Source organism: Phacochoerus africanus, chromosome X, assembly GCF_016906955.1.
Source record: "Phacochoerus africanus isolate WHEZ1 chromosome X, ROS_Pafr_v1, whole genome shotgun sequence".
NCBI classification, from domain to species: domain Eukaryota; kingdom Metazoa; phylum Chordata; class Mammalia; order Artiodactyla; family Suidae; genus Phacochoerus; species Phacochoerus africanus.
In genome coordinates this window covers 98,721,813-98,748,861 of record NC_062560.1, presented here as the reverse complement: position 1 = coordinate 98,748,861, position 27,049 = coordinate 98,721,813, and the positions used below count along the sequence as shown (strand labels likewise).

The 27,049-nt window shown below is 36.9% G+C and overlaps 1 protein-coding gene across 1 annotated transcript in view; it reads left to right on the top strand.

The window, feature by feature from the left end:
- The window catches only part of LRCH2 (leucine rich repeats and calponin homology domain containing 2), a 104,836-nt gene that overhangs the window by 33,747 nt on the left and 44,040 nt on the right, over positions 1-27,049 (top strand). The window contains exons 3-10 of the mRNA XM_047765556.1: positions 1,451-1,577; positions 6,116-6,221; positions 6,305-6,441; positions 15,787-15,920; positions 23,309-23,396; positions 23,683-23,794; positions 24,548-24,645; positions 24,742-24,800. Of these exons, the coding sequence (XP_047621512.1) occupies positions 1,451-1,577; positions 6,116-6,221; positions 6,305-6,441; positions 15,787-15,920; positions 23,309-23,396; positions 23,683-23,794; positions 24,548-24,645; positions 24,742-24,800 (861 nt within the window). The remainder of the gene's footprint in view (positions 1-1,450; positions 1,578-6,115; positions 6,222-6,304; positions 6,442-15,786; positions 15,921-23,308; positions 23,397-23,682; positions 23,795-24,547; positions 24,646-24,741; positions 24,801-27,049) is intronic.

Genomic DNA, 27,049 nt, shown 5'->3' with positions numbered 1-27,049 from the left:
TCTAATGTTTCTGGACATCCTCTGCAGGCATAAAATTGTGTGAAAGGTCTTAAATTCCCCTTTTGGTGTAACATTGCTGTACATGTTATACAAAATGCTAGGTACAAATCTATAAATATCACTTTGAAAAGCAGGAAAAATAATAAGTAATTGCTCGTGCATGCTTGATAATATGTAAAAGTAATGGTACACTTTATATATTTTGGTAGTAGGATTGTCTAGTCTATTCATGCTGCTAACAGAATATCACAAACTTGGTGACTTGTAAATAATAGAAATTTATTTTTCCCAGTTCTGGAGGCTGGGAAGTTGAAGATCAAAGTGCCAGCAGATTCAGTGTCTGGTGAGGACCTGCTTTGTGGTTCATATTACTGGCTGTGTCCTCACATGGCAGAAAGAGCAAGGGAGCTCTCTCTAGGGTCTCTTTTATAAGACCGCTAATCACCTCCCATCCCACATTGGGGATTAGGTTTCAACATGATAGTTTTGGGGGAGGACACAAACATTAGGTGATAGCAGGGGTCATTTGGGTCAGTCTGTATTGGCATGTAAATTTGACCAAAATTAGTTTGAGGGTAAGGGACCCAGAGCCAAATTGCCTGGATTTGAATCCTAGCTCTCCCACTTACCAGCTCTGTGACTTTGAGCATTTGACTTAATCTCTTTTAGACTTTCTTCATCTCTAAAATGGGTACCATCATAGTTATCTATCTTCCTAAAGTAGGTTGTTGTGAGGGTTAGTCAAATTAATCATGTGAAGTACTTTGAAAGATGGCCTGACACATAGTAAGCACTCAGTAAATGTTAGTTGTTCTTATATTTAAATGTATTCACAGAGACAGGAATATTGTATCAACTCTGAGCTGAGATTAAGGTGCTAGTAGGCTGTTCTACCATAACCCCCCCCCCCAAAAAAAAAGAAAGAGAATAGTTTAGGGTAACTACATGTTTTTAAAGATATAATCCTATTCATTCTTTCATAAGTTTGAACATAGTGCATGCAAATTTATCCTTGGAGCCTTTCCCTGGTTAGAGGCATAGATGTATTGAACATAGTAAAACTATACCAGAGATCAAGGTTCTGACATTTTCTAGTTCAGAAGAATGATTCTGCATCTTGAGGACTTGGGGCATGTAGGACAATATCATAGGTAACAGCACAGATTTGCAGTCTGGGTCTGCCTGGGCAAGCCGCTTAACCAATTTTAACCTTTGTTTTTTTGTTTGTATAATGGAGAGAATAATACCACCTGTCTTGTGGGGTTAATGTGACAAGTAAATGAGATAGCACATGTAAAGATTTTAGCCTGTTACAAAGTAAGCACTCATTAAATGATAGTTATTATTTACTGAAAACTTTTTATTTACTTTTGAGGTGATTTGTTCTTTTTCAACATAACATGTCAGGTTTCAGACATATTTCTCATGAGACTTTTCTTATTCTTTTCAGTCGAAATCTTTTATCAACATTGCCAAAATACCTATTTGATCTTCCCCTTAAAGTTTTGGTCCTCAGTAATAATAAACTAGTATCCATTCCGGAAGAAATTGGGAAATTAAAAGATTTAATGGAATTGGTGAGTAAAATAGTTACATTGATTGTGTATAATATGCATAATACATACCTTTACATTTTGAGCTTAATTCCTTTATGGAATTTCACTGCATAAAAAATAACATGGTGTATGCCTAAGTTCATTTTAGTGAAATTGTGAGATATTATTGCTTATGTCTGATTTTAGCTCATAGCTACAATAAAAACCTAGTTGTTCTTCAGTCCTAGTGAGGTCAGAAGGCTTGCTTACAAGTCTTAAGAAATGCTTTCAAATGAATAAGCATTTGTCCATCTGTTTTGTGGGCAGTAAAGATCTTAGACCAAGAAAAGATAAGTTTTTTTTTTTTTTTTTTAGATTTTACAAGGCTTCTATCCCAAGAAAAGGCAGATAAAAGAAGAGAGTACGCTGCCTGAAAACAGTAGAATTAATACAATAGCCTTCCTCTCCTATATCCTCATGTGATTTTATAACACTTGTGGAGCCAAGATAAATGGAAAGGGTGCTATTATATGTAACTGATTATAGAAATATAGGAATAATTTAAAGTAATTTCTGGAGTTCCCGTCGTGGCGCAGTGGTTAACGAATCCGACTAGGAACCATGAGGTTGCGGGTTCGGTCCCTGCCCTTGCTCAGTGGGTTAACGATCCGGCGTTGCCGTGAGCTGTGGTGTAGGTTGCAGACGCGGCTTGGATCCCGCGTTGCTGTGGCTCTGGCGTAGGCCGGTGGCTACAGCTCCGATTCAACCCCTAGCCTGGGAACCTCCATATGCCACAGGAGCGGCCCAAGAAATAGCAACAACAACGACAACAAAAAAAGACAAAAGACAAAAGACAAAAGACAAAAAAAAGTAATTTCTTCAAATATGCCATTTTAGGTATTAAAGGACATTGAACTCTGAGAGAAACATAATTAAATCTTCAAAGCATTGAGCTATTTTCACATCTTTCTGTTATTTCTACCTCACACAGTATATACCATGCTATTTATTTTTGTGTTCTTTTTTTATCTTTAGTAGTGCTTTCCCAATACATAGATGTTTTAAAAGTGTTCATAAGTATGACTTTATAATGTGCGGAGGGCCAAAAGTTTTCTTGAGGAACTTATGTACAATTTTATAATGGGAAATTAATGTGAAAATAGAATGTAATGAACAGAAATTTCAGTGATGTCTTTATTTTTCATTAAAGAATACCTACATGTGTAGTTGTCACGCAAGGAAACTTCCTTGAACTTAGTCTTACTATGTTTTAAACAGAAGTTTATTAATATTGTAAGGGATCTTATAAGTGATCAGATATAACCACTTCCTAATGCAGGAATCCTTGATACTCTAGTTGTATATTTTTACTGGTGCACACATCTTCATGTGTGTGCGTGTATCTGAGGTAGCCCTAATTCTCTTTTATAAAACTCCATCATCTTTCTTATTTGGAACTGAGAATACATGCCCCTATCACTTATCCATTGGTCTTGGGACCAGCATGTGATGAAGTATAGATAATGACAACTTTTCTTCCCTTCAGATATTTGTAATCTTTTGTGTGTTTACTCTCCATTTTACCAAACTCTTAAGACCTGTTTTTCTGTAGCTTAAACATATTTATTACTTTTATTCCTTTTTATAGTATATTTTTCTTCTTTATTACTTTTTATTTTTAGCTACTTCTATGCTGAAAATGTTCCCTTTTTTTAAGGTCTCTTTTAATGTTACACTCACAAATGAACAGAAGATGCCAGATGTGATCTAACAAATTCATAATAAAAGGGGACCATTACTTTCTTTGATATGGACACTGTTAATATTTTTAAAGATTTTACGAATATTCTACTTTAAGATTCTATGGCTCCATAATTCCTTTTTATTTCTCTTTCCTTCAGTTTTTGGCCCTGTGTTCTAAATTATTTGACATAGTTTTTGGATAAAGAATTTCAAAAATAGGATTTTTAGATTTAGTCTAGTATTTTTAATTTAGATAGAATATTAAAAATATTAAAAATCATTATTTTACTAGGCGCTATAAAATTACTGTACTTTAAACTCTCAAAATCAGTTAACAGTGGATGGCATTAGGATAGCTAAGTGACACTTATAAATTATGCAATGAATTTGTGGGTATTACCTGTCATTGGAATGTTTTCCTATGACACTATTCCATAAGAATGTGGTAGCCAGCTATAGTGGAATTCTGTCATTAGACCTAGGAAATATTCTCAAGCCTATATACAGTCCGTAGCAAAATATTTTGTAGAGTATCTTTTGGTGAGTGGGTCAGTTTCCCATGCCTAGGTTTATTTCTTCTAGGAACTTGTAGCTACCTATCAAATTTCTATGGTTTTTCTATATGGAAATCTTTAGTATTCGGTACCTTTGGGAGGACACTGTAGTATTTACTTTAAAGGGCATGTTCCCCCAATTTTATTATCCATCATTTGGATAATAGCCTATCCTCAGCCCAACAGCTAAGGTGATCCTTCAAAAAATAAGTCAAATCATGTCTTACCTCCGTTTAATAAAAGTTTCTGGTTCCTGTCTGCATCATTGAGTAAAAGACAGTCTTACCCCCACCCCATCCTAGTATTCCCCTTGCCCTCTTCCCACTAGTTAGTTACATTGGATTCCTTCCTATTCTTTTTTTTTTTTTTGTCTTTTTGCCATTTCTAGGGCTGCTCCCGCGGCATATGGAGGTTCCCAGGCTAGGGGTCTAATCGGAGCCGTAGCCACCAGCCTACACCAGAGGCACAGCAACACAGGATCTGAGCCGCATCTGCAACCTACACCACAGCTCACGGCAACGCCGGATCCTTAACCCACTGAACGAGGCCAGGGACCGAACCTGCAACTCATGGTTTCTAGTCGGATTTGTTAACCACTGCACCACGACAGGAACTCCTTCCTATTCTTACTAAATGTCAAACAGGCTTTGCAAGAGTCTTTACATTTATTGTTCCTTCTGTATGGAATATTCCTTTTATTGGCATGGGTTCCACATATATTGGCATGGCTCAGACTCTCACCTCTGATAATACTGCTCAAATATCAGCTTCTTCATGAAACGATCTAAATTGCTAATATCCCCACTACTGCTAGCACTGCCATTTTCCTTTACCCTGCACTTTTTTCCCCCATAGCACTTATCACTTTCTAGCATAGAGCATAATCTACTCCTCTTGTTAGAATGTAAGCTCCATAAGGAGCTATGAGGACAGGAAATTTTGTTTTGTTCATTGATGTGTCCCCAGTACCTAGAACAGTGCCTAGCAAATAGTTTGTATTTGATAAGTATTTGTTGTTAAATGAAGATGCCTTAGATACAGTTTGAAAGAAGTATGAAGGATATCGTTTTCTAATTATTTTATAGATTAGATGATTATGTGTTATTTAATGTTCTTCATCTTTTGAATTTACCCTCCTGCCTTTTTTACTTTTGATAAAACTATGTATGTATGTGCCACTCCTCTCCCTTCAAGCTAATGTCATTTCTAGTGAAAGTTGGAAATTGGGGGCAGTGCAGTAGAATATGAATCTCATTTGCAGTGTGTCTGAAATGACTGCTACCTGAGATCTTGTTGCAGGTTTTTCTTCTATTTTTGTTGATGTAGTAATAAGAAAGGGGAGGGAGAGGGGAGCAAAGATAACTTAAGCTGTTCTCTTATTCCAGAAATGTGGTGTTGTTTACCTTTAAATTGGGGCTTGCCTTTTAACTTAAGCCTGAGTCATTTCTGATTTAGAGCTCCTAGAATGTCTTTGGGGTATGATGTGAGCCACAAAATTTTGAGCTTGTAATCTCTCATATTTTATATTCCTTTGAGAAAGAGATTTAGCTAAATGATTCTGACCATGGTCTTGAGTTCTCCAGTTCACATCCATAAATCCTTGACTTTCTCAGTTTCTGCCCAATCAGTATCTCAAAACAACTATTATAATTGAAAAATTACCACAGTGATTGATAGTTGCCTTTTATTTTACCTCTGACTGGAGAGCACCTGGATCATCCTTACCTCTGGTTTTGGTTGGTAAGAGTGGTCTTTGAGATTTTCAAAAGGCTGACTTAGGTAGTACTAAATTACAACCTCACATTTTTACACAGAAAAATTTATGTTAACTGTGCTGGGTTGATTTCATTATGTAATATATATAGAAATCTGCCACGTAATCAGTGTTTAGGGAAATGACATTAGAGGTGACTTTTTGCTAGTCATTAGCCATGTGCTTTAATTTAAAAATTGATATACAGGAGTTCCTGTCGTGGCACAGTGGTTAACGAATCCGACTAGGAACCATGAGGTTGCGGGTTCGGTCCCTGCCCTTGCTCAGTGGGTTGACGATCCGGCATTGCCGTGAGCTGTGGTATAGGTTGCAGACGCGGCTCGGATCCTGCGTTGCTGTGGCTCTGGCGTAGGCTGGCAGCTACAGCTCCGATTAGACCCCTAGCCTGGGAACCTCCATATGCCGCGAGAGCGGCCCACGAAATAGCAAAAAAAAAAAAAGACAAAAAAAAATTGATATACATTTCTGCTTCTTAGTTTGTTATAATTTTATTTTCTTATTTTCCTTAGGATATTAGCTGCAATGAGATTCAAGTTCTTCCCCAACAAATGGGAAAATTACATTCTCTTAGAGAGCTAAATATAAGAAGAAATAATCTTCATGTGTTGCCAGACGGTAAGATGCTCACTGTCTTTACTCACATGAGTAAGAGAGTAACTATGTAGAATTTAATTTAATTATTTTTCATTTCTGAACAGAATTAGGAGATCTTCCCTTAGTCAAGCTGGATTTCTCTTGTAATAAAGTGACCGAAATTCCAGTTTGTTACAGGAAGCTGCATCATTTACAAGTAATAATTTTGGATAACAATCCATTGCAAGTACCACCAGCACAGGTTTGTAATAAAAATATGATACTTGTTTCTACTATTTTTATTCAGAATTATATCTGTTACTGGTAAATCAAAAAACATCAAAATAAGGAGTCAAACTGTTTTTGAGGTATTGTCTAAAAGAGTTTTTCTGAGAAGTGACTTTTTTACTTTGGTAGGAGTTTCAGCTTAGTTTCTAGAGAATAGGATTTGAAAAACTCAGATATCAACTTTCTGCTTGTGAACTGATAATTCTGGTTGTCTGTGTTATTTTAAAAGAATAGACTGCTGAGTCTCACTACTTCTGTCTTAGATATATATCTACTTGAGATTTGTTGTGTGATTGATTGGAGCATGTTTTTAGCACTGATAGGTGGAGTCATAACAAAGAATGAGATACAAGTGGAAAAGTATTAATTCATACTCTTAGTTTAAGGATTAAATCCATGTGGAATCCATTAAAATGATAGCAAAGGAATACACTAAGCTATAAACCCATTAAGGACAAAGTATGAGAGAGAAGAGGATAGCAAGGGAGAGATGGCAACAGAATTTTGTAAAATGGAAAATGTGTGCAATAGTGGTAACTAGGATCTCTAGTTACATTGCACAACAGTGGCTGAGGAGGCACATGGTAGTGAAATGCCAGCCTGCGCTTTACTTTTATGTGCCCTGATATTGGGTGTGTATACATCCAGAAGACGGGTTGCCTTTTTCTTCCTACAAAGATACATTCCGCTCATTGAAAAGGAGGTGCCTTTTCTAAATTCAGGTAAAGGTTGGTTGAGGTCCTGGTAGTAGCTGCCCTAGCAGGATGGGGAAAAATGAAACTTGCGTCTGCTATGAGAGAAGGCAACAAGAAGCAAGTTGATTTTACTATGTTAAACCTAGGAATGGCTTGAGTATTTCTTTGGTGATTACTGAAGGAAACATGTAACTCTGAGTAAATGGGTGAAAGACTGAAAACATGAAGGTCTGTAGAGTATCTAAGACTGTGCAATCCAGTAGAACTTTCTGAATGATGGTAATGTTCTATAATTTGTGATGTCCAATACCTTAGCCACTTGCCACTTGTAACTATTGAGTACTTGAAATATAGCTAGTGTGACTAAGGAACCAAAATTTCAATTTAGTTTTATTTTGATTAATTGAAATTTAAATAGTTTCACATGACTTGTGATTAATATATTGGACATTACAGGTCTAAGACTGATACTCTGATTCTTGCCTTTAGCTCCACAGCCACTTGACTTCCCTTCCCTTGCCCCAACAGAAGCCGAGGGTTTACTCTAAGGAGTACGTAGATTCTCTTATTTCTCTTCCTCGACTCATCAGCCGAATGACTATTGTTCCTGGCCTCACCACAAGCCTGCATTTTACTCTTTAGAGCAGTCCTGTCTGTTAGAACTGTCTGTGGTGATAGAAATGCTCCGTATCTGCACTTTCCCATGTGGTAGCCACAAGTGGCTATTGAGCACTTGAAAGTATATATTGTGGAGTTCCCATCGTGGCTCAGTGGTTAACGAATCCAACTAGGAACCATGAGGTTGCGGGTTCGATCCCTAGCCTTGCTCAGTGGGTTGTGGATCTGGCGTTGCCATGAGCTATGGGGTAGGTCGCAGATGCGGCTCGGAATCTGCATTGCTGTGGCTGTGGCGTAGGCTGGCAGCTAGAGCTCTGATTAGACCCCTAGCCTGGGAACCTCCGTATGCTGCGAGAGCGGCCCTAGAAAAGCCAAAAGCCAAAAGCAAAAAAAAAAAAAAAAAGAAAAGAAAAGAAAGAAAAGAAAAAAAGGGAGTATATAGTGTGACTGAAGAATTGAATTTTTGGTTTTATTTAGATTAAATTTGCATTTAAGTAGCCACATGTGGCTAGTGACTACTGTGTTGGACAGCACAGCTGTAGAGAGACTCAGCCATCCATAGTCAGAGGCTCCAGGTACAGCTATGGGCAGGAGCGAGACTCCAGATGGAAAACGATGAATGCTAAAAACATAGTGAATGTTGTGACCCTCCAGTAGATTTCTCTTTCTTGGCTCCCAGAATGCTTTTCAGCCTGTCTTATAACTCTTGGGCAGGACTGGTGGATTTTTCTCTTGGTAAACTGATTGAACTAGGAGAAAAGACCTATAGATAAACTAATTATTGGGCAGTCCCCTGATGAAATGTGCAGTCCCTGTCTGATATCTAGACATGAGACTTAGCATTGATAAACTTGTCCCTCATACATAGAGCTTCCATTTGGCTTCTTATTGTTTGACTTTTGAAAATGAACAGACAGCTACTGATCACTAGATATTGCATAAATAATTTTTAACATGAAAAACAGAGACCAAAACACTGAAGGGCTTCCACTGAAACAAAATGGGTAACATTCATAGTAGTGGTAATCAGAATGGCTTTTCTGCAGCAGCACAAGATGCTAGAAGAGGTTAAAATGATGCCTTCAAAGACTGAGTGAATATTTCCAACTTTATATGCTCAAACTATCAGTCAGATGTGAGGCAGAAAAAAGACAATGTCAGACACGTGAGGTCTCAGAAATTTTGGCTTTCCTGTACCCTTTATTAGGGAGCTAGTGGAAGTGTACTATATTGAAATAAGGGAATAAATTAAGAAGAATTCTTCATGTCCAAAATTGACAGATATGCATAGAGCTAGAGAGTAACCAGTCAGTTAGGAATAGGAAGGTTGCCTCCAAAAAGAAAATAGAAAAAGAAGAAAGAAACTGATATATGACTTGGTGTGTTTGTCAATATGAAGAGATGATTTACAGTTCTTTCAGAGTTAGGAATAAATTAGTAATAGGCATATAGAAAATTACACAAAGGAAAAAATAGGGCATGTAGTCACTTTAGGAAAAACAAAAACTTATAGGAGAAATGAAATGTAATCTAATTAACCTGTGTGGTTCATTGGCAAATATTTTCATGATCAGAATATTGTAAATACTAGATTTTGATTTAATGAAAAATTGACATAGTTATAAAAATAGCAGATTTATATAGCACTTACATACTCCAGGCACTGTTGAAAATGCTTTACATGCATTAACTTATTTCTTATAGCAATCCTATATAAAACAGGTACTGTCATTCCTCATTTTGTATAGGAGGAAACAGAGGCATAGATGTTTGGTGACTTGTCCAAGCTCATATGACTAACATGTAGTATAGCCTGGTTCCAATCCAAGGCAGTCTGTCTCTGAGTCCATTCTCTAACCACTATGTTATGCTTCTAAAGAGGGAGGAAGTCTGTTTATATGAGTTGATAGGGATTATGGATGGGAGAATGGTAGTGGTAATTTTGATGATACCTGATAATGGTGGTCATAGTAACATAAGAAATCCAAGTCCTCATTTTCCTTAGTAAGACCTCAGTAAATAAAATCTATGATTAAAATTTTAGAAAATAGCACTAGAACCATGTTATTTATAGATATGAAGTTAAAAAGCAGAAACCAAGTAACAGTTGATTATGGGGACTGGGTCTTAGAAATTGAAAGGGATGGAATAGGAGATTAACTTTTTTCTTATAAGTTTTATAGTTCTCTTTGATTTTTAAAACTACAGAAATTGATATAAAAATTAAATTTACAAAAGAAAATAACACTTAATTTGGTTGAAAAATAATTGTTTTCTTATTAGTTTGGACAGAGATAATAGGGTACATTTTAAGTGATTATGTTCTAATAGCTCAAAAGTTGCTTTTTTAAAGAAATCATTTATTTCTTTTTTTTTACTGTTGCACCTGCAGCACATGGAAGTTCCCGGGCTAGGGGTCGAATCAGAACTGTAGCTGCAGGCCTACACCACAGCCACAGCAATGTCAGATCCAAGCCTCATCTGAGACCTATGTGTGTGGCAATGCTTGATCCTCAACCCACTGAGTGAGGACAAGGTTTGAACCCACATCTTCATGGACATTATGTCAGGTTCTTAACCTCCTGAGCCACAAAAGGAACTCCAAAAGTTTAAAATTTTCCTTTTATTTGTATTAAAAAAATTTTATTATTATAGTTGACTTAAAATGTTCTGTCAATTTCTGCTGTATAGCAAAGTCACCCGGTTACACTTATACATACATTCTTTTTCTCACATTATCCTCCATCATGTCCCATCACAAGTGACTGGATACAACAGGATCTCATTGCGCTACACAGCCGGATCTCATTGCCCGTCCACTCCAATGCAGTAGTTTGTATCTACCAACCCCAAATTCCCAGTCCATGCCACTCTCTCCTCCTCCCCCTTGGCAACCACAAGTCTGTTTTCCATGTCCATGAATTTGTTTTTTTCTGTAGATAGATTCATTTGTGCCATATATTAGATTCCAGATGTGTTATCATATGGTATTTGTCTTTCTCTTTCTGCCTTACTTCACTTAGTATGAGAATCTCCAGTTTTACCCATGTTGCTGCAAATGGCATTATTTGTTATTTTTTATGGCTGGGTAGTATTCCATTGTGTATATGTACCACATCTTCTTAATCCATTCCTCTGTTGATGGAAATTTGATTTTGTTCCATATCTTAGCTGTTGTGAATAGTGCTGCGGTGATCATAGGAGTGCATGTATCTTTTTGAATGAATGTTTTGTCTGAATATATGCCCAGGAGTAGGATTGCTGGATCATATGGTAGTTCTATATTTAGTTTTCTGAGGTACCTCCATACTGTTTTCTGTAGTGGTTGTACCAATTTACATTCCTACCAACAATGTAAGAGGGTACCTTTTTCTCCATACTCTCTCCAGCATTTGTTATTTGTAGACTTATTAGTGATAGCCATTCTGACCAGTGTGAGGTGGTACCTCATTGTAGTTTTGATATGTATTTCTCTGATAATTACTGATGTTGAGCATTTTTTTCATGTACCTGCTATCCATCCATATGTCTTCTTTGGAGAAATGTCTATTCAGGTCTTTTACCCATTTTTCAATTGTTTTTTTGTTGTTGTTGTTGGTTTTTTTTTTTTTGCTGTTGAGTTGTAAGAGCAGTTTGTATATTTTGGAGATTAAGCCCCTGTCAGTTGCATCGTTTGAAACTATTTTGTCCCATTCTATAAGTTGTCTTTTTGATTTTTTTTTATGGTTGCATTTCTGTGCAAAAGCTTGTAAGTTTGATTAGATCCCATTGGTTTATTTTTGTTTTTATTTCTATTGCTTTGGGAGACTGACCTGAGAAAACATTTGTATGGTCGATATCAGAGAATGTTTTGCCTGTGTTCTCTTCTAGGAGTTTGATAGTGTCTTGTCTTATATTTAAGTCTTTCAGCCATTTTGAGTTTATTTTTGTGTATGGTATGAGGGTATGTTCTAGTTTCACTGATTTACGTGCAGCTGTCCAGTTTTCCCAGTACCACTTGCTGAAGAGACTGTCTTTTCCCCATTTTATATTCTTGCCTCCTTTGTGGAAGATTAATTGACCATAGGTGTCTGGGTTTATTTCTGTGTTCTCTCTTCTGTTCCATTGGTCTGTATGTCTGTTTTGGTACCAGTACCACACTGTCTTGATGACTGTGGCTTTGTAATAGTGCCTGAAGTCTGGGAGAGTTATGCCTCCTGCTTGTTTTTGTTCCTCAGGATAGCTTTGGCAATTCTGGGTCTTTTGTGGTTCCATATAAATTTTTGGATTGTTTGTTTAATTCTGTGAAAAATGCCATGGATAATTTGATAGGGATTGCATGGAATCTGTAGCTTGCTTTGGGTAGTACAGCCATTTGAATTTTTTTTTTGCCTTTTTTTTTTTTTTTTTTTTTTTTGCTTTTTAGGGCTGTACCCATGGCATATGGAAGTTCCCAGACTAGGGGTCGAATTGGAGCTGTAGCTGCCAACCTACACCAGAGCCACAGCAAAAGTGGGATCTGAGTTGCATCTGTGACCTACACCACAGTTCATGGCAATGCTGGATCCTCAGCCCACTAAGCAAGACCAGGGTTCAAACCCTTGTCCTCAGGGACACCAGTCAGGCTCATCGCTGCTGAGCCATGATGGGAACTCCCATATTAGCAATATTAATTCTTCCAATTCAGGAGCATGAAGTATCTTTCCATTTCTTTGAATCGTCTTTAATTTCCTTGACTAATGTTTTATAGTTATCAGAATATGTCTTTCATCTCCTTGGTCAGGTTTATTTGAGAAATCAAAAAACTATAAGAGAATACTATGAACAAATTTGACAACCTAGATGAAATGGACAACTTTCTAGAGACATACAGCGTGACAAAACTGAATAAAGAAGAAATAGATCAGTTGAATAGACTGATCACTAGAAACGAAATTGAATATATAATAAGAACCCTCCTGCAAACAAAAGTCTGGGGCCAGATGGCTTCACAGGCGAATTCTACCACACATACAGAGAATTTATACCCATCCTTCTTAAACTTTTCCAAAAGGTTGAAGAAGAAGGAACACTCCCAAAGACATTATGTGAATGTTACCATAATACCAAAACCAAAGATACTCCCAAAAAAGAAAATTATAGGCCAATATCTTTGATGAATATAGACACCAAAATTCTTAGCAAAATTTTAGCCAACCAAACCAAATAACACATAAAAAAGATCATAAAAAAGATCAACACATAAAGAAGACCAAGTAGGATTCATCCCAAGTTCTCAAGGAAGGTTCAACATATGTAAATCAGTCAGCAATATACACCACCTTAACAAAAGTCAAAAACCACATGATCACCTCAATAGATGCAGAAAAAGCATTTGACAAAATCTAACATCCACTCATGATAAATACTCTTACCAAAGTGGGAATAGAAGGAACATAACATAATAAAAGCCATTTATGACAAGCCCACAGTGAATATACTCAATGGAGAAAAGCTGAAAGCTTTCCTGCTAAAATCTGGAACAAGACAAGGATGCCCAATCTCACCACTTTTATTTAACATAGTATTGGAAATTCTAGCCGCAGCAATCATACAAACAAAAGAAATAAAAGGTATCCAGATTGGAAAAGAAGAGGTAAAATTGTCACCCTCTGCAGATGACATGATAATATATATAGAAAACCCTTAGGATTCCTCACAAAACTACTTAAACTGATCAATGAATTCAGCCAAGTAGTAGCATACTAGATTAACGTTCAGAAATCGGCTGCAGAATTCCCATCGTGGCTCAGCAGAAAAGAATCTGACTAGCATCCATGAGGACGCAGGTTCGATCCCTGGCCTTGCTCAGTGGGTTAAGGATCTGGTTGCCATGAGCTGTGGTGTGGGTCACAGTCGCGGCTCTGATCTGGCATTTCTGTGGCTGTGGTGTAAGCCAGCGGCTACAGCTCTGATTTGAGCCCTAGCCTGAGAATCTCCATGTGCCATGGGTGTGGCCCTAAAAAGACCAAAAAAAAAAAAAAAATCGGTTGCATTTCTGTATACTAATAATGAAATATTAGAAAATGAATATAAAAATATAGTATCTTTAAAAATCACACTCCCTAAAATTAAATACCTAAATTTTCCTTTTATTTATTTATTTTATAATGTTTTTTTATTTTTTTCTCTTTATATCTGGTTTACAGTGTTCTGCCAATTTTCTGCTGTACAGCATGGTGACCCAGTTACACATACATGTATATAGATTCTTTTTTCTCACATTATCATGCTCCATCATAAGTGACTAGATATAGTTCCCAGTGCCACACAGCAGGATAGCATTGCTTATCCATTCCAAAGGCAATAGTCTGCATCTATTAACCCCAAGTTCCTAATCCATCCCGTTTGCTCTCCCTCCCCCTTGGCAACCACAAGTCTTTTCTCCAAGTCCACGATTTTCTTTTCTGTGGAAAATTTCCTTTGTGCCATATATTAGATTCCAGATATAAGTGATGCCATATGGTATTTGTCTTTCTCTGACTTACTTCACTTAGTATGAGAGTCTCTAGTTCCATCCATGAATACCTGAATTTTCCTTTCTTTTTTTTTTAATGTTATTTTATTTTTTATTTTTTGTCTTTTGTCCTTTTAGGGCCACACCCTCGGCATATGGAGGTTCCCAGGCTAGGGGTCTTATAGGAGCTACAGCTGCCGGCCTACGCCAGAGCCACAGCAACACCAGATCCAAGCTGCATCTGCGACCTACACCACAGCTCACAGCAACACCAGATCCTTAACCCACTGAACGAGGCCAGGGATCAAACCCACAACTTCATGGTTCCTAGTCGGATTCATTTCTGCTGTGCCACGACGGGAACTCCTGAATTTTCCTTTTAAATGAAGTTTTTCAATGGTCAGGTCAGAGCTGATATCTATTAGATTTATCAAAGAAACATGTTTCCTTCATACCTAGAATGATAATTTATGTACTTTTCTTACTGGTTTCTTTGTTGATTGTTTTCATATGTGTTCTTGGTTACATGAGCCCATAAAACATAACATCTTTTATACTAATTTTTGAGAAATATTTATTTGTAACATTTAACGATGACTACACTTAAACTTTGTAAAGTTTCCCTATCACTTGTTGTCTATCTTTTTTTTTTTTGTTATTTCTTTGGGCCGCTCCCGCGGCATATGGAGGTTCCCCGGTTAGGGGTCTAATCGGAGCCGTAGCCATTGGCCTACGCCAGAGCCACAGCAACGCGGGATCCGAGCCACGCCTGCAACCTACACCACAGCTCACGGCAACGACGGATCCCCAACCCAATGAGCAAGGGCAGGGACCGAACCGGCAACCTCATGGTTCCTAGTCGGATTCGTCAACCACTGCGCCACTACGGGAACTCCTGTTGTCTATCTTTTTTATATAGAATACTTTCTTTTATAGAGTATTTTTCCTCCTCATTATTTATCATCAGCAAAAATAACTTTCCAGGTATTATCTTATTTAAATTTACCATTTTAAAAAGTTGTTTTATTTTAACTGGCCTACCAGTACAACTTTCAATAAATTGAGTTTTCCTGTATTAACAGTCTTTTATTGGCTTTTTTTCTAGTATTTAAACCAAACAACTTAGTGGTTCTGATGAGATTACTCTAAATATTACATTATTTTTTTTCTGTTCTCACCAGTACAATGAATATAATTTTTACTTTTTTCTAATAAAGGCAACTTTCATGAATTATAAATTTATATTGTTTAGTGGTTTGTATGTTGTGCTTTTAACAAAAAAGCTTCAATGAATTATAGAAAAATTAATTTATTTTTAAATAAGAACATAAGACTGCAATAGAATTTTAGTTATCAGTGTTGTCATATTTTTTTTCACCTAGTGTCAGAAGTAGAAATTATTTAAATGTGCAAAGTATCTGTCATGATTGTGATGGCTCAGAATAATTTGAGATTTTTAAAATGTATAAATAAATTGGTAGATGATATTTATTTTTGGACCTATATAATTAACTCTGTTATTTTTTGACAGATATGTTTAAAGGGTAAAGTACACATATTTAAATACTTAAATATACAAGCATGTTGCAGAATGGATAAGAAACCAGATTCTCTGGATCTTCCATCATTGAGTAAAAGAATGCCCTCCCAGCCTCTCACAGACAGGTAATGTAATACTCTGACAGTCTCATTTCATGATTATCATGTCTCTTTTCTCTATGAAATATATTAATCTTGAGTATACTGAGTATTTTTAGGCTGATTGGCCCAGTATTAAAGTCAGTAATTGGCCGAAGTGAAATGTCATCATCAGAGAATGAACTTCTTAAATACTAGAATAAATTTAGAATTTTCTCAATAAATTTATTATTAAAGCTTTTAGTAGTAAAATGTAGACATTTTACATTATAGAACAGAAACACTGATTTCTTAGCACTTGACAACTATTAATTTACTCCTGTGATCACTCTATTGTACATTTGTAATAAGATGTAGAATTTGACTTTTGAACAGAGGTTAGTGGAAGAGCAAGACATTTGGGTGTACCTTTCACCTTCATATTTTTATGTCTGGATCAAAGATGATTTATTATTGATGTTCTGTATGATACTGGTGTTTTTCTCCTCATGAGATTTGGAAATGCTAGATTTGATATTCTATTTTTAGTTCATCCTTTTTTAATAATGATTTTTATTTTTTCCATTATAGCTGGTTTACAGTGTTCTGTCAATTTTCTATTGCATAGCAAGGTGACCCAGTCACACATACACATATACATTCTTTTTTCTCACATTATCTTGCTGCATCACAGGTGACCAGACATAGTTCCCAGTGCTATACCAGCAGGATCTCATTGCTCATCCATTCCAAAGGCAAGAGTTTGCAGCTATTACCCCAGATTCCCAATCCATCCCGTTCCCTCCCCCTCAGCAACCACAAATCTTTTCTCCAAGTCTATGATTTTCTTTTCTGTGGAAAGGTTCCTTTGTGCCATGTATTATATTCTAGATATAAGTGAAATCATATGGTATTTGTCTTTCTCTTTCTGACTTACTTCACTCAGCATGAGTCTCTAGTGCAAATGGCATTATTTTGTTCTTTTTTTTTATTCCATTGTGTATATATACCACATCTTTTTTTTTTTTTTTTTTTGCTATTTCTTGGGCCGCTCCCGCGGCATATGGAGGTTCCCAGGCTAGGGGTTGAATCGGAGCTGCAGCCACCAGCCTACACCAGAGCCACAGCAACGCTGGATCCGAGCCACGTCTGCAACCTACACCACAGCTCACGGCAACGCCGGATCGTCAACCCACTGAACAAGGGCAGGGACCGAACCCGCAATCTCATGGTTCCTAGTCGGATTCCTTAACCACTGCGCCACGATGGGAACTCCATACCACATCTTCTTAATCCAATCATCTGTGGATGGACATTCAGGTTGTTTCCATGTCTTGGCTATTATGAATAGTGCTGGAGTGAACATGCGGGTGCATGTGTCTTTTCCAAGGAAAGTTTTGTCTGGATATATGCCCAAGAGTGGGATTGCTGGGTCACATGGTAGTTCTATGTATAGTTTTCTAAGGTACCTCCATACTGTTTTCCATAGTGGTTGTACCAATTTACCTTCCCCCCAACAGTGCAGGAGGGTTCCCTTTTCTTCACACCCTCTCTAGCATTTGTTATTTGTGGACTTACTAATGATGGCCATTCTGACAGGTGTGAGGTGGTACCTCATGGTAGTTTTGATTTGCATTTCTCTAAGAATCAGTGATGTTGAGCATTTTTTCATGTGCTTATTGGCCCTCTGTATATCTTCTTTGGAGAAATGTCTGTTAAGGTCTTTTTGCCCATTTTTCCATTGGGTTGTTGGCTTTTTTGCTGTTGAGTAGTATAAATTGTGTATTTTGGAGATTAAGCCCCTGTCAGTTGCATCGTTTGAAACTATTTTGTCCCATTCTATAAGTTGTCTTTTTGATTTTTTTTTATGGTTTCATTTCTGTGTAAGTTTGATTAGATCCCATTGGTTTATTTTTGTTTTTATTTCTATTGCTTTGGGAGACTGACCTGAGAAAACATTTGTATGGTCGATATCAGAGAATGTTTTGCCTGTGTTCTCTTCTAGGAGTTTGATAGTGTCTTGTCTTATATTTAAGTCTTTCAGCCATTTTGAGTTTATTTTTGTGTATGGTATGAGGGTATGTTCTAGTTTCACTGATTTACGTGCAGCTGTCCAGTTTTCCCAGTACCACTTGCTGAAGAGACTGTCTTTTCCCCATTTTATATTCTTGCCTCCTTTGTGGAAGATTAATTGACCATAGGTGTCTGGGTTTATTTCTGTGTTCTCTCTTCTGTTCCATTGGTCTGTATGTCTGTTTTGGTACCAGTACCACACTGTCTTGATGACTGTGGCTTTGTAATAGTGCCTGAAGTCTGGGAGAGTTATGCCTCCTGCTTGTTTTTGTTCCTCAGGATAGCTTTGGCAATTCTGGGTCTTTTGTGGTTCCATATAAATTTTTGGATTGTTTGTTTAATTCTGTGAAAAATGCCATGGATAATTTGATAGGGATTGCATGGAATCTGTAGCTTGCTTTGGGTAGTATGGCTGTTTTTACAGAATTAATTTTTCCAACCCAGGAGCATGGAATATCTTTGCATTTCTTTGAATCCTCTTTAATTTCCTTGATAAATGTTTTATAGTTCTCAGCATATAAATCTTTCACCTCCTTGGTCAGGTGTATTTTCCAGGTATTTGATTTTTTGGGGGTGCAATTTTAAAGGGTATTTTTGTATTCCTTTTCTAATATTTCATTGTTAGTATACAGAAATGGGACTGGTTTCTGAATGTTAATCTTATATCCTGCAACTTTGCTGAATTTGTTGATCAGTTCAAGTAGTTTTTGGGTTGAGTCCTTAGGGTTTTCTTTATATAATATCATGTCATCTGCATACAGTGCTCTTCTCTTCCAATTTGGATACCTTTTATTTCTTTTGTTTGGGTGATTGTTGTGGCTAGGACATCCAGTGCTATATTGAATAACAGTGATGAGAGTGGGCATCCTTGTCTTGTTCCAGATTTTAGTGGAAAGGCTTTCAGCTTTTCTCCATTGAGGATTATATTTACTATGGGTTTGTCATAAATGGCTTTTATCATGTTAAGGTGTGTTCCCTCTGTACCCACTTTAATAAGAGTTTTGATCATGAATGGATTTTGGACTTCGTCAAATGCTTTTTCTACATCTATTGAGATGATCATGTGGTTTTTGTCTTTTGTTAATTCATCCTTTTGAGATATAAATTGGTCTGAAAGATTTTATAAAAATGTAATTCTATGCAGTAGTATGGAAAAATAATTTGGAGTTGGGTGGGACTACAGAAAGGGATTCTATGCCCCTGTCTAAAGTATTTAAAGGTTTGTCATTGTACGTATGACATAGTTTAGACTACTCGGAATGGCAGTGTGTAAGTATTCTTGTTGACAGTGCAAGTTCTTGAATTCCCAAATAGGACCTTTTTTGAAATTTTTTTGCCTCATTTGAATTAAGTATCTGAACATTAAATTTAGTTCCCAAAGATTGTTTTATTTAATATTATAAATGATAATAGACCAAACAATTCTACAAAAATTAGAGTTAATTCATATATTAATCTCTATTAGTCTGCTTTATATTTATTTAAAAATTAATTTACTTTTGTGACAGCATTCATTATATTAGTAATTTATTTATTTTAAAAATATCAGTTGAATGCCAGCTGGTAGGTTCAGGGCATGTTTTGTTGAATTAGGTATGCATTGATGGTGACCCTCTTGGAGCTCAATCTTTGAACCCTGTAGTGGAGGAGGAGTTTGTCAGTAAACAAAGCGAGAAAACACACACACACAGACACATATATAATTTCACATTGTGGTGAGTGCTTTGAAGGAAAGGAACATGTTTCAGGAGTGTGATTAGGGAATGTCTCTTTGGGAAGGTGAGGTTTTAAATCAGGATTTGAAAGGAGAAAAGCTAGCTGTGGGCAAGTGAGGGGAATAACATTTCAGACAGAAAGAATGACATGTGTGAAGGCCTTAAGTTAGGAAGAAACTTGGTGCATTGAAAGTAAAAACTGAAAGGAGACCAGCATTGTGGTATAAGTTGATTTTGGAGAGGTAGTCAGGGCTTAGATCATGTATATAGGAGCTTTGAAAGCTGTAGTAAGGAGTTTGAATTTTACTTAAAGTACAGTGGGAAGTCATTGGACAGTTATAAACAGGAGAATCACATGATCTGAATTATGTTAAACTATTTTAGCTCTTAAAAAGAGAATATACTGGAAGTGAATAAGAGTAGAAGAACAGGGACTGGTTAGGATATTGTGATAGTGCCAAGAGATCAAGGGATCTTGAATAGGGTTGTTGCAGTAGAGATGAAAAGGAGTGAACAGAATTGAGATATGTTTTGGAGATGTTCTGTAGCAGTTCTGTCCAATAGAAATGCAATGTGAGCCATGTAAGTCATTTAAAACTTTTTTGTAACCTATTTTTAAAAAGTAATAAACAGGTGAAGTTAATTTAAATTAATTTAATTTAATTTAGTTTTTTGCTTTTAGGGACGCACCCTCAGTATATGGAGGTTCCCAGGCTAGGGGTCGAATTGGAGCTGTAGCCGATGGCCTATACCATGGACACAGCAACGTTGGATCCAAGCTGCATCTGCAGCCTACACCACAGCTCACGATAACAGCAGATCCTTAACCCACTGAGCGAGGCCAGGGATCGAACCTGAGTCCTCATGGATCCTAGTCAGATTCATTTCTGCTGAGCCACGACGGGAACTCTAAGTTAATATTAATAATACATGTTATTTAACCCAGTATATTAAAAATGTCATTTCAACATATAATTAAACATAAAAATTAGTACATTTTTTCACATTATTTTTCTTCCTTTTAAAACTTTGAAATCTAGTGTGTATTTTATGTTATAGCATGTTTCAGTTTGAACTAGTTACATTTCAAATGCTCAATAGCCATATATAGTTAGTGGCTATGGTATTGGACAGTGCAGGTCAATAGAGTTTATTTATGAATTGGCTCTTGGGTATGCTAATCTCTCAGTCACAGTATTGAGAGTATTGAATTACTTAGAAAGTTCTTGTATCTACTTTCTAGTTTAAAACTAATGTTCTTGGCTATATAGTTCTTACTCCTAGAATTCCTTTCCATGGCTTGACTATTTTGTAAACTCTTTATTCTACATAGTTAATTATACTTGTCATCAGCTTTAGAGTCAGACATAGTATGCCTGTGAAGCTCTTCTCCAACTCTTAATAACTGTATGTTCTTGTGCATAATATCTCTGGTCCTCTTCTTTCTGATATGTGAAAAGGAAAATAATGATATAGATGTTGTGAGGATTAAATGAAGTAGTGTATATAGAGTACTTAACACAGTGTCTTACTCATAATTCCTCAACAAATACCTTATTATTATCATTGTCATCTATTACTAGTATACTGATGTATTTTAATATAGTTCATGGATGTATTATTGTGCAGTGGATTCAGATGGATTTTGGTTCTAATCATGGTTTAACCTTTTAATTCCTCTGTGGCCTGTGTGAGTTACTTAATCTCTCTGAGCCTGTTTCTTTATTTAAAACGTTAACAATACACACTTCATGAGCTTGTTCTGAGAATTAAATTTTGTTTGAGGAGTTCCCGTCGTGGCGCAGTGGGTAACGAATCTGACTAGGAACCATGAGGTTGCGGGTTCGGTCCCTGCCCTTGCTCAGTGGGTTAACGATCCGGCGTTGCCGTGAGCTGTGGTGTAGGTTGCAGACGCGGCTGGGATCCCGCGTTGCTGTGGCTCTGGTGTAGGCCGGTGGCTACAGCTCCGATTCAACCCCTAGCCTGGGAACCTCCATATGCCGCGGGAGCGGCCCAAGAAATAGCAACAACAACAACAACAACAATAACAACAACAACAAAAGACAAAAAAAAAATTTTGTTTGGCAATTAGTTCAATAAATGAAAGGCAGTAAATGTCATAATTTTTCCCCTTGGGAAGTGAACTTTTATAAGCTTTATTATCTTCATTTGTAAAAAAGATAATTATATATAAATTGTATAATGTAAGGATTATGAATAAAAGATGAGGTGCACCTGGCACAGTATCTAACACAATGTAGACACTCAACAAATGCTAGCAATCACTGCCTCTTTTCATCCTTCAAGATTAATCTCAAATGCCACTATCTTGGGTGAAGTCTTTCTTAACCTTATCAAGAAGAATTAGTTAATCTCTCTTTTCCCACGCCCTTTATATTTACCTTTGTCATATTCTTCAAAATATGTAAACATACTCCCTTTTCCTCTGGGCTGAGAACCCTTTGAAGCCAAATATTTTAAAATTCATTGTATCTTAGGCATTCGGCATAGTGCCTGACACGTAGTAATTGCTTCCCTACATTTGTTGATATACTCCTGAAAAGTATAAAATCAATACTTGGGGAGGCATAGTGATTAAGATCAAAGACTTCTGTGTCAGATAATTTTTGGATCAAGTTTAGGCTGACATTTGCAAGTTGCATGTCACTGGGCAATTTGTTCAGTCACTCCTGGCCTCAGTTCCTCTTTTGTAAAATGAGAAAGCATTAACAACCTGCTAGAGTTTTCACAAAGAATGTATAAAGTATTATCTTTAAAGCACTTATCCCAATTTTTGGCATATGGTAAATGTAGAGTATATGGTAAATTTGCATTTTAAGGTGAAGAATATTTTGCACCCTGGGTGGCATACTGTAATTCAGAAATTTACAAAGACACCTCTATCCTCATACCAAAGAATTGCTTATTCAATGCTTTGCAAGTTTTTTTTCCTTGCCTTTTTTCACTTTTCTTAGTTATTAGATGGACATTATTTGTAAAGCCAAATATATATTTTAAAGATAATGAAGAAGAAACTATGAATTTTTTTTTTTTAGAGCCACACCTGAGGGATATGGAGGTTTCCAGGCTAGGGGTCAAATCAGAGCTGTAGCCACCAGCCTACGCTACAGCCACAGCAATGCGGGATTTGAGCCGCGTCTGCAACCTATACCACAGCTCATGGCAATGCCGGATCCTTAACCCACTGAGTGAGGCCAGGGATCATACCTGTGTCCTCAGGGATACTAGTTAGATTTGTTTCCACTGAGCCATGAAAGGAACTCCGAAACTGTATGATTTTTTAAAGTTAAAAAATATTTCGGTATTCTATGGTGAAATTTGTCAACTGATAAGAAAAGTAGAAAGGTTTTTATCAAGATGATTTTCTAGCAGGACTATCTGCTTTTCTGGATCTCTCAGGAGAAATAGTAGGCTCTTATTAACAATTTTTACAGCAAAGCATATCAAGCACATTATGAGGGACATTAATAAAGTGATTTATATGATCTGATATTTTTCTCATGTTTTTAAAGGATCTTAGACATCAAAGGTATATATTCTATATTATCAAGGGAAATTTTAGGTCAGTTCTGTAGTTTCTATTTAAGAAGAAAACCCTGACTGCCCTTAGAATTTGTATTTCCATAGTATGGAAGATTTTTATCCAAATAAAAATCATGGCCCTGACTCTGGAATTGGAAGTGATAATGGAGAGAAACGATTGTCTACAACAGAAGTGAGTCTTTTCTATGTTGGTCTGTTTTATTTTTTAAGTTTTATTAGAGTTTTGACATAGACATTCGCACACACTTGATTTGTTTAAAAATATGATCATTACATTTTATGATTTCAAATGAAAAAAGACATGTACATTTTTTAAAGAAAAGTAAACCTTATATTAATTTTTGTTTTGAAATTGGAGTCAATCAGATATTCTGTACTTCATATGTGAAATTAAGGCAACTTAATCCTCATCATATATATGAAATGCCTCATTTTTACTTTTTGCTTATTCCTTTCAGCCATCAGATGATGACACAATCAGCCTTCACTCTCAAGTTTCAGAATCAAATAGAGAGCAGACATCAAGAAACGACAGTCACTCAATAGGAAGTAAACTTGATTCTCAGAAGGGTAATTCATTTGATATCTGCTATTTTAATTTCATGTACGTAGTAGCCCTTATTAAAAATGAATATTAAGAGTGGGCTTTGAGGAGTTCCTGTCATGGCGCAGTGGTTAACGAATCCAAGTAGAAACCATGAGGTTTCGGGTTCGATCCCTGGCCTTGCTCAGCAGGTTAAGGATCCAGCGTTGCCGTGAGCTGTGGTGTAGGTCGCAGATGAGGCTCGGATCCTGCGTTGCTGTGGTTCTGGCGTAGGCTGGCAGCAACAGCTCCGATTGGACCCCTAGCCTGGGAACCGCCACATGCTGCGGGTACAGCCCTAGAAAGGACAAAATAAAAGACAAAAAAAAAAAAAAAAGAATGGGCTTTGAAAAATTATGGTATCTTTGGCCAACTCTTTCTTCCTTCCTCTCTTTCTTTCTTCTTCTCTTTCTTTCTTTCAAATGGCTGCACTCACAGCATATGGAAGTTCCTGGGCCAGGGATTGAATCCAAGCCACAGCTGTGATCTACACTGCAGCTATGGCAACAACAGATCCTTTTAGGTCGATTCTGTATTTTCTACACTGCACCGGGTTGAGGATTGAACCCATGCCTCCATAGCTACCTGAGCCGCTGTAGTCAGATTCTTAACCCACTGTTCCACAGTGGGAACTCCTGGCCAACTCTTCTATTGAGAAAATATACATTTTTCTAAGCACTTCAGTTCAGAGCACACTGTTTATTATTCATATTTTCTAATAAATATTGATCTATACTTAGACCAGGAGGTGTATGATTTTATTGACCCCAACACAGACGATGTAGCAGTTCCTGAACAAGGAGATGCACATATTGGATCATTTGTCTCCTTCCTTAAGGTAAAGAAAACTTTGAACAGATATTAATAACATGTTCTCCTTGAGCTCTCAAAAGTGAGCCATACAATTTTAAATGACAACTTTCTTTTATATAAGGGAAAAGAAAAAGGTCCTGAAAAATCTCAGAAAAATGAAGAATTGGGAGGTGGAAAAAGGTAAGTATACACAAATTCTTGATTTGAAATGTTACTTATTAATACTTTAAATATTTGTTAGATATTTCTACTTGAAAGAGTACTTGAAAGAATGTATTTTCTCTTTTTCTTTTAACCTAAGTTCAGATAGTTAATTTGTAAATATTTTACTTGTCTACATTTCTCAATTAAAGTGAAAACTATAGTAGGCATATAAGTTGAATGTAGTATATGTATATATTACACTGTTTTAATACCCTCTAAATTATTACTGAAGATGACATGGCTGTACTTCCTGTACATTGCCTCATTTGAGCTATTTAACAACTTTTTTTTTTTTGTCTTTTTGCTATTTCTTTGGGCCGCTCCCATGGCATATGGAGGTTCCCAGGCTAGGGGTCGAATCGGAGCTGTAGCCACCGGCCTACACCAGAGCCACAGCAACGCGGGATCCTAGCCGCATCTGCAACCTACACCACAGCTCACAGCAACACAGGATCCTTAACCCACTGAGCGAGGCCAGGGACCAAACCCGCAACCTCATGGTTCCTAGTCGGATTCGCTAACCACTGCGCCACGACGGGAACTCCTTAACAACTTTTAAAAACAGATGGTAATTGATATAATTTGACCAATAAGGGAATTAAGACCTGGAGTTTTGATTGTCTGAAACTCAGATGTTCTGACTCTTGGTCTAATACACTTTCTATTTCATCAAACTGGTTATGGTAATTTTAAGGTTATTTACTTCTCTATTTTATTAAAATAATTACACTTTGGAGTTCCTGTTGTGGCTCAGCGGGTTACGAATCCAACTAGTATCCATGAGGATGCCGGTTTGATCCCTGTCCTTGCTCAGTGGGTTGAGGATCTGGCATCGACCTGAGCTGTAGCATAGGTTATAGATGTGGCTCAGATCTGGCATTGCGGTGGCTGTGGCATAGGCTGGCAGCTGCAGCTTTGACTTGACCCCTAGCCTGGGAACTGCCATATGCTGCAGGTATGGCCCTAAAAAGAAAAAAAAATTATGCTTTGAATCTTTTCTTTATCACTTTATGAAATGATGGAATATGATCTACCACATTTTTCACTCCTTCAAGTTACTTCATAGCTACAGGAAGGAAGGAAGGAGCATTTGTTGAATAACTAGCATGTACCAGAATCTGTGCTACATCCTTTCCCATGTTTCTTAATCTTCATTGAATCCTTCAGAGTCAATATTGTCTGCATTTGTCCAGATGAGGTAAATGAAGAAGCTCAGAGATTCTCAAGTTTCTTGTCTAGAACCACTTAACTTGTGTCCACTAGAACCTCAGATGTGAACCTAGCTCTCTTTGATCCCCAAGTTTTTTCTCTTTACTGCTTCTTCCAAATGACCTCAGTACTTTTTAACAGTCATTAATTAATCATCTCTGGTTTCCCATAAGGAGATACAATGCTTTGTCTTGTACTCTATATTTCATTCTTCTCTTACTTTCTTACCTTATGAGGACAGCTGCCTAAACTTGAGAGTTTCCAGTGGCATGCCAAATATGGTAAAGATATAGAGTCTTAGGCTTGATACCATTTTTTAAATAAAATACTCTTGGAATAAAATTACTAGAGTTTGGAGAATAATTTTAAAATTTCTTCATTCTTTTTAAATGATAAAAATTATATATTTTAATGAGTATTTTGGGGCAAATTTGCCATTCTTGTCTGAACTTATTTTGCATTCATACTACTTAAACATTTAAAAATCAAAATGAATAAACTGATCAAAGCAAGTGTTTTGATAAAATGAGACATTTTCATAACATTTTCTGTGTCTTTTTTTGCTGCACCTGTGGCATATGAAAGTTCCTGGGCCAGGGATCAAATCCGAGCCACAGCTGCAGCAACACTGGATCCTTTTAACCCACTGTGCCAGGCCAGGAATCAGACTGATGCCTCCACAGGACAAGCTGGTTTCTTAACCCACTGAACCAAACCACACCAGGAACTCCAAATATTCTTTCTTTCTTTTTCTTTTTTTTCCTTTTTTTTTTTTTTGTCTTTTTAGGGCTACACCCGCAGCACATGAAACTTCCCAGGCTAGGGGTTGAACGGAGCTGTTGCTTCTGGCCTACACCACAGCCACAGCAATACCAGATCCAAGCTGTGTCTGCAACCTACACCATAGCTCACTGCAGTGCCAGATCCTTAACCCACTGAGTGAGGCCAGGGATTGAACCTGTGTCCTCATGGATACCAGCCAGATTTGTTACCACTGAGCCATAACAGGAACTCCC